Below are 12,998 nucleotides of genomic sequence, written 5' to 3'. Positions count from 1 at the left end.
CCAGAAGCATGTGGCACAAGGCATGAACAAATTTGGGACAAGACAGCACTCAGTTGCAGGTTGTTTCCACACAAAAAAAAACAAAAGGTTTGGAGCCACCAATAATTCAAACATGCAGAAAAATGAGGTGTAGAAAAAACAGATTACAAATCAGAAATGAATGTGGACATGGATACAACACGCAAACCACAGACAGTCACCACTGCCACCAAACCATCCCAACATAAGTAAATATATTCAAATATACAGTATGTTTACTGCCTTTAATTTGTAATGAAAATCATTTATTGATTCAAAAACTATTCAGTGATCCATTCTCTAAACACATTTTTGGTATGGAAAATGATACCTGAAATTATATTTCTCTTACCTTCACATAAGGTACCCTGTTTTTATCTTCATGGACAGACAAATTAGTCTTTGAAACTGCATAAAAGGAAAAATAACACTACAGTTTAAAAAAAGTGCATACATAGAAATGTTAACTCTTTTCAGTCTAATAAAATTTTAAACTGAGATAAAATGTTGGAGAAAGTGTGAAACAAGTCCATAAAATTTAAGTAAATAGAAAGAAAACTCCTAAACACCAAACATCCACCTGCCCTCCCAAATCCTGAAAAAGAATCTGAAGGGTGGCAGCAAAAAGATGCCTAAGCCCAAGACAGCAGGAGGTACAAGCACCTACAGCAGGCTTTCAAGAGAAGAAGGAAAACAGGAGTTAAGAAACAGGGTAACAGCACTAAAAACTGGCCACCCAATCCTGAACCAGCTGCATCACAGAGAACCATCTTTCAATGTTTAATCCAGTTAACCTGTTTAACTATGCCACAGAAAGCTCAATAAAGCTTAAATTAAGAAGACAAGATTTCAAAAACTGAACCAATGATACTCTGAAGATTTCAGGCATCAAAATCTGTTCTGCTATTTTTGCTAACCAGAGCAAATTTCACTGGAAATAAAAAATACAAGTCTAACAGGAGAAAAATCTGACAGTAGGGGAATATTAATCAGAAGAGGACCAGCAGACATGCACTGGTGGGCTCTGCAAAAGCATGCACATAAATGTCCCAAAGGCCGATTGTATACACAAGTAACGGGTGTCCTTGGTCTGCCTCCATTTCATGATGTTCGCAGTAAGAAAGATACAACTGATGCACATATTTGAATTTAGTGCATTGATGGTTTAGTCTGTGTACGGAAAGACACATAGTAGTGTCACATTATATGACTTAGAGTTGGAGGGGATGTCAAACTTCATCGTTCAAGTATGTGAAATTACACAAATAGAACTTCTAGGGCATGACAAACTTCACAACTCCATGACGACTATCAAGCACGGTTTTACTAAGTGTCGTAAGCTCGTCCCCTTTTCTGATAGCCAATAATGTGCTGCCTGACTGTGTCAGAGCTGTATGAAAGCTATCCAAGGATGGCAATTCAGCTGCAATGGTTGCCCTTTTTATTTCCCATTCCCTTGTGGTATATAAAATATGAGACATCGGCCAGACAAGCCTCTCTTCTGATTGAGAGACCTATAACACAAAGGTTGAGAGTAGAGGGGAGGTAAGAGGAGAATCCTAGGTGCCTTAAGAACAGATCTTATCTTTTTAAAGTGTTTAATCATGCCAAAGGGTGAAGTACTTAGGCTAGCCAATTTACTATAAAAAACACTTAAAAATCCTTAAATACACAGTCATAAGGATTATTGGCACCAACTGGATTCAAACATAATTTGTGTTTGAGTCTTCACTTGGATATAATACACCTAATAAATATTTCTGAAATGATCAGATAGCGCAAACAGCAGCAAGTACTTCTCAGACAGCCATGTGAATACTTGATTGAGTTTTTGCACTTAAGAACCCAAGTTACACACTTTACTACCAAGAGACGGAACAAACAAATAAGTCTGTGAAGGAAGAAATTTTTTTTAAATGAAAAGGTACTTTGGCAAAGGATGTCTCAAAATTACTAATTCTGTTGTCACTGTAAAAGTATGCGATTAAAATATTTAGCTTTAAGTGCCATTAAACATTTTAAAATTCGAAGATAGAAAAAAATAAGGGAATTCAATTGTGAATACAAGATAATGGTACAAGATCACATGTTAAATTAAAGTTGTACGGCAAGCATGGTGAAAAAAACTTACCATCCAGCAAGTCTCTAATCTTGTCCAAATAAATTTCAAAATATGAAACCTTAAAAAAAAAAATGACAAATGTAAAATAATGTTTGTCTAAACAATAAATCCTAATCCTTCCCCAGTCACTAATAACCATTTTTTTCTTAAAGCAAATATAAGGCAAATATTCCAAATTCCTAGATTAAATATACTGAACAATTTTAAGGCAGTCAATATCCTCATCTTCACATAGAAAAATGTTACTGGTGGGTCCTTACAACTCGGAGTCCTGCCACGTGCAAAAGTTCGCGGACAACACTATCATCATGGGCTGCATCAGGATTGGGCAGGAGGAGGAGTATAAGAAGCTAATCAAGGACTTTGTTAAATGGTGTGACTCAAACCACCTAAACCTGAACACCAGCAAAACCAAGGAGCTGGTGGCCCCTCCTGGACCCCGTGATTATCAGAGGTGACTGTGTGCAGAGGGTGCAGACCTATAAATACCTGGAAGTGCAGCTGGATGATAAATTGGACTGGACTGCCAATACTGATGTTCTGTGCAAGAAAGGACAGAGCCGACTATACTTCCTTAGAAGACTGGCGTCCTTCAACATCTGCAATAAGATGCTGCAGATGTTCTATCAGACGGTTGTGGCGAGTGCCCTCTTCTACGCTGGGGAGGCAGCATAAAGAAAGATGCCTCACGCTTGGACAAACTGGTGAGGAAGGCAAGCTCTATTGTAGGCACGGAGCTGGACAGTTTGACATCTGTGGCAGAGCGACAGGCACTGAGCAGGCTCCTGTCAATCATGGAGAATCCACTGCATCCACTGAACAGGATCATCTCCAGACAGAGGAGCAGCTTCACACAGACTGCTGTCACCATCCTGCTCCACTGACAGACTGAGGAGATCGTTCCTCCACCACACTATGCGACTCTTCAATTCCACCCAGGGGGGCAAACGTTAACATTACCCAAAGTTATTGTCTGTTTTACCTGCATTTTTACCACTCTTAAATTTAATATTGTTTTTTATCAGTATGCTGCTGCTGGAGTATATGAATTTCCCCTTGGGATTAATAAAGTATCTATCTTACTGCAAGTTTATTTCTGTACATAAGAAAAATCTGCCCATGCTTGACGACCACGGCTCCTAGTCAAAATACTGGTCACCTACTGCCAGAAATGTTGCAATAATTTCTGCTGAAAACGTTTTTTTTAACGGAAGCCAAGTCTTGCTGTTAATTACCAAATCATATATTTAGGAGAGTCATTTCTACTCTAATTCTGCATTTAATAACTGCCTGCATATTATTGTAATTTGGTGAGAAACGCAGCCATCCTTCCAGCACACCCAAAATAATTTTCTTCCCATATTTCTATAGTTAACTTATAAAGTGTCTATCTATCTATCTAATCACAAACAGGTACAAATGATATATCAACTTAATGGCTCCATTATTACCTTCTCAACAATAAAACTAAAACCTCATTCCGTTTTTGGGTATTACAACCATTCTAATTAGGTGGCAAGTCCTATAAAAGTGAAAAATTGGAACCTATATAAGAAACCTGCAGTAAATGAGGTTTTCTATCACTTAGACTGGGGAACGTCACCCTAAAGAAATGGCTAATGCCTTCTCATAATATTTATCATTTTTAGCAAACCACTGTTGGCAAAGCATATAATTACAAAAGTGTTCTTTCCTTTAGAATTACGAATTTAGCTAAACCATTGAAAAATAATTCAACTAAAGACACAAATATCTTTGGCTGGGAAAGTTTGAACTTTAGATGATGAACAGGAAACTGACAAGAAAGCCCAAAGCAAACTCCCATCTCATCTTTACCTTAATATGAAACTCTAGGTTTTCATCCATTGAGTAAATGTAATTGAAAATATCTTGTACTATCCTGGGAATAATACCCATACCATCTGGATCATGGAGTTTTCCCTAGGGAAAAGGTGGAAGAAATTAACAGTCAGTTGCAGTGTCATAAAAATAAAAATTTCCTTAGAAAGATGTTTCAGATAAAGCTACTATCTTATACGGGACAGATATGACTAACCACTGGTCAAAGTTTAACTGCATGTGTAGCATATCAAATCTTTTGTGAGAGTTCACAAAAAATTACATACCTAATAACACCACTACCTGCTATTAATAGCTGGAAAGGATTTAAAGGATTAATAGATTTGTAAGAATTAAAAATACATTTGAGTCTTAAGACTGCTAGGATCCAGTATTCTGTTTACAGATTTAGATTTAAGCACCTTATGAACTTGCAAGTTACCTGCTAAAAGCACTTGTTGCACTGATCAACTGACACTGTAACCCATAATAAAAGGATGATTAGATTAGAAACAGGAAAAGGTAAAGGTTGGACAAAAGACGAACCGGACTTGGCATAGCTTTATGGAGCCAAGACTCAACAAAGGAAGCAGCAGCATGTTTATAAAGTGGGAGGGAAGGCAATGAATAGACTGACTCTCCAGCTGTCCAGACATAAGGGCAGCTTCTCTAAAACTACTGTAAGCTTTATTTGACTCAAAAAAAAAAAAAGTCATGTGAACAATATTTGAATATCTAAAAACAAAAGGTAATGATTTTTTCTGGTCTTCCTAACAGATTTTATATACTAGAATTCTAGCCTGCACTATGCATGTATTTTTTTTTTTTTTAATCCTCAGAGGTATGTTTCAAAACCAACCACCCAACGTCTTATTAGGTAATAAGACATACAAAATACGGAAATCCTTTTTTACACAATAAGGAAATTAAGTATATATTTATTTATACTAAATGTAAAAAGTTACAAAACTTCAGGATAAAAAACATACTGAGTAAAAATTCTGGAGCACCTTTATATTAGTTTTCTTTGAATCGTAGTTTTCTCAACTTGAACTTTCTGACATTTTCAAGTGAACAGGATTAGGTAAGTAAATTGCAACTTTTTGAAGAGTTTGTCCTTGTGACTTGTTAAATGTCATAGGATATCCAAATCTCATTGGAATATGTGGGTCAGGCCCTATTCAGGCCAGGGACGGGGCTACCCTTAATCAATTCAGCAAGTGTCTTGCTATGTACTCTAAGATTTCATTCAGTAATCTTTCCATGCAAAGAAATTATGTGCAGAAATAGGCCCAAAAATGTTGTTTTCAAATGGGTGCCATTTTGAAAGTTAGGGCTGGGTCAGATGGCAGTCAGAGCTCTTTATGGTTATGACCAAAACTATTAAGAATTTTGTCAAAATTGTAGGTCACAACTAAAGAAAATGGAAGTGCCTAATCCTTACAAAGATCCTTCTCTTTCTTTTTATTTTATTTATATATACACACACACAGATATATACACACATAGTATAAAATGATACTGCAACATATTTTTAATATTAATTTTCAAAATAGAAGAAATGAGCTTAAGACAGGAACATCTTGTACCAAGTGTCTGCTTTATTTGCTCTTTTGTACCTTTAGCATTATTTGTAAAAGGCAAATCATAAATACATAATCAAGCACACTAATAAAATGCAATGTGTTAAGCGGTGGTATTTTTTTTGATCTTCATAACTCTGATTCAAATACAATTAATGCCCATTACTACCTATAACCAATGTAAAACAGTATTAATGTAGTCTGTGTAATTTTAGGGTCTATTACATCCAATGTAAGAAATAATTTTAACATACAGTAAAGACATAATGGAAATTACCTCCATTGTATGTGTTTTCCCAGAAGAGGTCTGTCCATATGCAAATATTGTGCCATTGTACCCTTCTAGAACATCTGTGAAAATGCAGACATAAACAATCTCACAATCTTTAGATTACACTTGGGTACAATTCGTCTAATTGTGTAACTGGAAAACAAAGTTCATATAAAACTGTAATAGTCGATTTATTTCAAACTACATTATATACATCTTATTTTCCATTAATAATATAATAGACCAATAACATTAAAATAAACTGTATGAATGCCTGTTATATAAATATGAAAAGTACATTAGCCTACTAAAATGTCACTTACATCCAGCATATACAAGGAACATTCAAAAAGTTTCCGCAGTTCTTTTTTACTCTATCACATAGTCACCTTCGCAACTTTTTAATGCCCAATTACTACTACTCCCAACTTCACCGTTTGCACTAAAAATATAAAAGTGCAGAAACTTTTTGAACATCCTTCATATTAACAGTCCCTAGGATATAACGATTTCAACTCATTAAAGGTGTCTCTGCTCAAAAATCCATCCATCCATTATCCAACCAGCTACATCCTAACTACAGGGTCACGGGGGTCTACTGGAGACAATCCCAGCCAACATAGGGCGCAAGGCAGAAAACAAACCCCGGACAGGGCACCAACCCACCACAGGGTGCACACATACACACCCACACACCAAGCACACATTAGGGAAAATTTAGAATCGCCAGTGCACCTAACCTGCATGTCTTTGGACTGTGGGAGGAAACCCACACAGACACGGGGAGAACATGCAAACTCCACGCAGGGAGGAACCATGAAGTGAACCCGAGTCTCCTAACTGCGAGGCAGCAGTGCTACCCACTGCGCCACCGTGCCGCCCTGCTCAAAAATCCCACCAGAATTGTTTTTTAGTATTCTGATAGGTTGTGCAAGTATTAGAGGTGCTCACTTCACAAAAAGTATTATTGCACTCAAATAATTAATAGAATTTTATTGGGTTTTTGACAGACTTTCCCCATGTGACAAATAATGCAGATTGTATAGACTGGGTGGAAGTAGCACTAGCATTATCTTAATTTATTTTACCTTAACATGTGCAATGCAAAATATATTCACTGATTTTTTTTTTTCAGAAATTAAAATATCAACATTGCTGAGTCAGTTCTACTAAAATGAAAAAATCTACCAACATCAAAATTCAAACCTTACAATATCAACCAATAACACAGAAATTACTCAGGATGCTTCTATTTGCAGCATTGCACTTACAACACATCTTCAAAGCTGCTTTATAATAATGCTTTTAAAATCAAGTTTGTCAACAAGTGACTGTTTAAAGTACTGTAAGTACCATTTACTGATGTAAAATTTTGTTTGCATTTCCACTTTCAGGAAATATTAGCTGATTAGTAACATATAAAGCCTCTGTCGTCCCATTTGTCAGTTCAAAATTCCTTTCAAGCAGTTTGACTTTTGACTTCAAGGCACCTCACATAAGCGATCAGATATTTGCTGAGAGAAGAAAGTTGAATAATGTTAATTTATTCTAATATCCTAATTCTAAAATGGGGGTTCTTAGCAGGGTTAACTACATCACCCACATTTTACTTACTCCCATTCTGTTCAAACATGTGCAAGCTACCATATGTACTAAAAGTTATTTGCTTGCTCTACTGATACACAAGATATACATCAAATAAGTGTTTTATTATTCAGAAATCTCTCTCATTAATATTGTTTAATTTACTTATTTAATCCAATTTTTAGTTTTACTAAATGAGATGATATGACAAACTGAAAAAAACAGTTGCTACTTACAGCCTCACAAACGATTAACATTACATACATACATAACATACTACGACTTAACATTCTGAAACACACACAATCCAGCTCCAAGTTATCCAATCCCCAGCCCAGTAGCCCAAGTCAGGTTGCAGCTCTCAACAGGATGAAAGTCCTCAGCATGGAAACAATTCACACCTATATTCATACACATAATAGCACTAAAACAGTAAACTTTATTTTTATGTTATAAGGAAGGAAACTGAGTATCACAAACAACACAGGCAAAAATCAGATAAGGTTTTAGGCCTTACCTTTAACAATCTGTCTGGCACAAGCATTGTACACTTGTTCCTGCGTTGTACTGGACTGGAATACCCGGTCAAACACATATGGTTTACCCTGAAATGAAAAGAGAAGAAAGCTGAAACAAAAAAACAAATAAATCAAAATACATTTTGCTGTTTTACTCTCTTTTGTTTTGTCAGAGATTAACATTCACATATATTAAAGTGGTCATTCTGGTCAAAAATTATAAATATATACAAGCCATAATCAATATCAGAAATTAAATATGGTGCCCCACAGGGCCCAGTACTCAGACCTTTACTATATTTACTTTGCATGCTCCCACTGGGAACTATTTCTTTTAGAATTAGCCAAGTACTCCCAAGCACTAAGTCTGTGGCGAGTAATAGGTCAGGGGGTCTATTCAGCATGTATTTCAGCATGTATTACAGAAGTATGTGATCCGAAACATGGCCTATAAAACCGTCAATACCACAAATAGCTTTGGTTTTTTGTGGTAAGAAAATATAATCAATATTCCCGGCAACACCACTGTCTCTCTCATACCTTGTGAAACAATCAAACTGAGATGACTGACAAGCAAAGACATATATTAAAAGGTGGAGAGACAAATCTGTGAGCTGATGGGAATGCAGAGCAGGTTTGACATTTCCAAATGAAAATACAGGATGTGGCACAAGGATGTGATGCGACAATTTTCGGTGTATTGTGGGGGAATAAATAGTGTCAAGGCAGTATGCTGTATGCAGCTTCAGCGGCCATTGAGAACTGATCGCATGCTCACTATTATGCTGAATCAGTAACTGAAGACCTACATATAAATAGGCTTTAACAGTAGTCTCCACTTAACACTCTTCAAAAATTAGCTACGAGTTCCTGCAACAGAAAGGAGAACGGCTGGAGAAAACTAGAATGAAAATTACATTAAAATAAATGTAACTCTATAATAGGTTAATGTTATGTTCAATATCAAATTCAACTTCGACACCATCCCCAACTCATCTGGAAACCTAAAAAACTGGATAACCCAATATATAATTGTCTTTCAAAGGTAATGAATCATCCGAAAGGTTAGCAAATACCCAGCATGTTTACTTTTATTTGAGGACAACATTAATATATTCTTAAGCTTATGGCAGTTCTTTGGATGGAAAACATTTGTTTTCTAATTTTAACTAGAAAAGTACATAAGCTTCCTACAGTGACATAATGGATGGATAAGGAGTCTTATAATTAAATAAAATGAGGCAACAAAGGATCAGTGTAGTATAAGATGACACAACTAACTTTGCATTACAAGAGATGTTGTAGATTTTTCAACATACAATTTTCTAATGCTGAGAACTACAAGGTGGTGATTACACAATGAGTTGATCAATTCAAAATTTGGAAATTAACTAATGTCCAGTGGGTACCAAAATTTTTACATACATGGAAAGTATTTTTTTTTTTTTTACATTTTCAAGGAATGATTCATTTGTTTCTCACTTAAACGCAGTTGGTTACAGTATCTTATTAAAGGTTATAAAAAGGTACAACAGGATTTTTGCCTTGATACAACAAAGCCCAAAAGTTCAGCAAGTTTGCACAGCTATTTAAAATCCAATCTGTATGTCGATACACACACAGACAATGATATATATATATATATATATATATATATATATATATATATATATATATATATACATACATACACACACACACGATATACACACACAACTCAAATACAAAAAAGTTGAGATGCAGTGTAAAATGTAAATGAAAACAGAATGCAATGATTTGCAAATATCATAAACCCATGTTTTCTTACTATTTCATGATAAATATTAGCTCATTTTGTGCAACTAATTAGGCTAATTGGCAAAAGGCCAATAACATGATCGGGTATAAAAAGAGCATCTTAGAGAGGCAGTGCCTCTCAGAAGTAAAAAACTGTGTCTACAAATTGTGGAATAATTTCAGAATAACGTCCCTCAATGTACAGTGGGCACGGAAAGTATTCAGACCCCCTTCAATTTTTCACTCTTTGTTATATTGCAGCCATTTGCTAAAATCATTTAAATTAATTTTTTCCCTCATTAATGTACACACAGCACCCCATATTGACAGACAAAAAAAAGAATTTTTGAATTTGTTGCAGATTTATTAAAAAAGAAAAACTGAAATTTCACATGGTCCTAAGTATTCAGACCCTTTGCTCAGTATTTAGTAGAAGGACCCTTTTGAGCTAATACAGCCATGAGTCTTCTTGGGAAAAATGCAGTTTTTCACACCTGGATTTGGGGATCCTCTGCCATTCCTCCTTGCAGATCCTCTCCAGTTCTGTCAGGTTGGATGGTAAACGTTGGTGGACAGCCATTTTTAGGTCTCGCCAGAGATGCTCAATTGGGTTTAAGTCAGGGCTCTGGCTGGGCCATTCAAGAACAGTCACAGAGTTGTTGTGAAGCCACTCCTTCGTTATTTTAGCTGTGTGCTTAGGGTCCTTGTCTTGTTGGAAGGTAAACCTTCGGCCCAGTCAGAGGTCCTTAGCACTCTGGAGAAGGTTTTTGTCCAGGACATCCCTGTACTTGGCCGCATTCATCTTTCCCTCGATTGCAACCAGTCGTCCTGTCCCTGCAGCTGAAAAACACCCCCACAGCATGATGCTGCCACCGCCATGCTTCACTGTGGGGACTGTATTGGACAAGTGATGAGCAGTGCCTGGTTGTCTCCATACATACCGCTTAGAATTATGGCCAAAAAGTTCTATCTTGGTCTCATCAGACCAGAGAATCTTACAGAGAGTCTTAGCAAACTCCATGCGGGCTGTCATGTGTCTTTCACTGAGGAGAGGCTTCCGACAGGCCACTCTGCCATAAAGCCCTGACTGGTGGAGGGCTGCAGTGATGGTTGACTTTCTACAACTTTCTCCCATCTCCTGACTGCATCTCTGGAGCTCAGCCAAAGTGATATTTGGGTTCTTCTTTACCTCTCTCACCAAGGCTCTTCTCCCCCGGTAGCTTAGCTTGGCTGGATGGCCAGCTCTAGGAAGGGTTCTGGTCGTACCAAACGTCTTCCAGTTAAGGATTATGGAGGCCACTGTGCTCTTGGGAACCTTAAGTGCAGCAGAAATTTTTTTGTAACCTTGGCCAGATCTGTGCCTTGCCACAATTCTGTCTCTGAGCTCTTCAGGCAGTTCCTTTGACCTCATGATTCTCATTTGCTCTGACGTGCATTGTGAGCTGTAAGGTCTTATATAGACAGGTATGTGGCTTTCCTAATCAAGTCCAATCAGTATACTCAAACACAGCTAGACTCAAATGAAGGTGATCTCAAGGATGATCAGAAGAAATGGAAAGCATTTCTTAAATAGAGTTAAATATATGAATGTCACAGCAAAGGGTCTGAATACTTAGGACCATGTGATATTTCAGTTTCTTTTTTAATAAATCTGCAACAATTTCAAAAATTCTTTCTTTTGTCTGTCAATATGGGGTGCTGTGTGTACATTAATGAGGAAAAAAATTAATTTAAATGATTTTAGCAAATGGCTGCAATATAACAAAGAGTGAAAAATTGAAGGGGGTCTAAATACTTTCCGTACCACTGTAAAATTGAGAAGAATCCAGCCACAGGGGATGCACAAATCGGTGTGCTTCTTCGTGCCAGTCCCAAGCCTGGATAAATGGGGAGGGTTCTGTCAGGAAAGGCATCTGGTGTAAAATTTTGCCAAATCAATATGTGGACAACAATACAAATTTCCATACCGGATTGGTCAAACCCCGGGTTTACAACGACCGCCACCAGTACTGTTAGCCAACAAGGTGCTGGTGGAAATTGGACTACTGTTGACCGAAGGAGAAGAATGGGGGGGGAGACATGCCCAGAGGCAGGAGGAGAGGAGGAAAGTAAAGAGAGTGGAACTATGGGTGTAAATGAACAAGATGCAGAGGACAGAAAGATATGGAAGAAGATGATGCTGTGGCAACCCCTAACGGGAGCAGCCGAAAGAAGAAGAAAAATGGAAAATTGAGAAGACTTTGAATATCTCATCACCTATAGTATATAATATTATGAATAGATTGAGAGAATCTTGAGAAATCTCTGTGTGTAACAGACAAGGCCAAAAATCAACACTGAATGGCCATGATCCTCAGGCAGCACTGCATTAAATACAAGCCTGATTCTGTCATGGAAATCACTGTATGGGCTCAGGAACACTTCCAGAAATCACCGTCTATGAGCACAGTTGCTGTGCCATCCACAAATGCAGGTTAAAGCTCTATCATGCAAAGAAGAAGCCATTTGTGAGCATGATTTAGAAAAGAAGTTGTCTTCTCTGGGCTAAAGATCATTTAAAATGGACTGAGGCAAAATGGAAAACTGCTCTGTCGGCAGACAAATTGAAATTTGAAATTCTTTTTGGGAAACACAAACGCTGCATTCTCCATACTAAAGAGGAGAGGGACTATCCAGCTTGTTATTAGTGCTCAGTTCAAAAGCCTGCATATCTGATGGTATGAGAATGCATTAGTGCCTATGGAACTGGCAGCTTGTACATCAGGAAAGGCACCATCACTGCTGAAAGGTATTATACAGGTTTTAGTGTAACATGCTCCCATCCAGGTGACATCTTTTTCAAGGAAGGCCTTGCATGTTTCAGCAAGACAATGTTAAACCACACACTGAATCTATTACAACATTATGTCTTTGTAGTATAAAAGTCCAGATGCTGAACTGGCCTGCTTGCAGTCCAGACCTTTCACTGAAAACATTTGGCGCATCATGAAATGAAAAATACGACAAAGATGACCCCAAAGACGACTCTTAAAATGTGCACGCCAAAAAAGTCAGGTAATTGTGAAACTCTGTTTTCAACTTCTTTGGCATTGAATGCAGGCACATTCAAATTTCCTGATTAAATCACTTGAGGGCCCTTGCAAGCATTTTCCTTTATGCTGAATGTTCTTTATAAAAGATATGGTATTTGATGAACAGATATAAATGCAACTTTGAAGGTAATAATTATTTTTCAGCAACATTCAGTCTCAGAACAACTGTAAATTCCACCTCCTATTGTGTTCTCC

The 12,998-nt window shown here is 37.2% G+C and overlaps 1 protein-coding gene across 1 annotated transcript in view; it reads right to left on the bottom strand.

Moving 5' to 3' along the window:
- LOC120529746 (kinesin-1 heavy chain) overlaps positions 1 to 12,998 on the bottom strand; it is an 87,432-nt gene that overhangs the window by 42,875 nt on the left and 31,559 nt on the right. The window contains exons 2-6 of the mRNA XM_039753832.1: positions 7,935 to 8,022; positions 5,840 to 5,913; positions 3,977 to 4,081; positions 2,150 to 2,198; positions 371 to 426 (exon numbers count right to left, since the gene is read on the bottom strand). Of these exons, the coding sequence (XP_039609766.1) occupies positions 371 to 426; positions 2,150 to 2,198; positions 3,977 to 4,081; positions 5,840 to 5,913; positions 7,935 to 8,022 (372 nt within the window). The remainder of the gene's footprint in view (positions 1 to 370; positions 427 to 2,149; positions 2,199 to 3,976; positions 4,082 to 5,839; positions 5,914 to 7,934; positions 8,023 to 12,998) is intronic.

Source organism: Polypterus senegalus, chromosome 5 (assembly GCF_016835505.1).
Source record: "Polypterus senegalus isolate Bchr_013 chromosome 5, ASM1683550v1, whole genome shotgun sequence".
Taxonomy (NCBI): Eukaryota; Metazoa; Chordata; class Cladistia; order Polypteriformes; family Polypteridae; genus Polypterus; species Polypterus senegalus.
The sequence above is the reverse complement of the archived record's forward strand: the minus strand, read 5'-3'. Positions and strand labels throughout refer to the sequence as shown.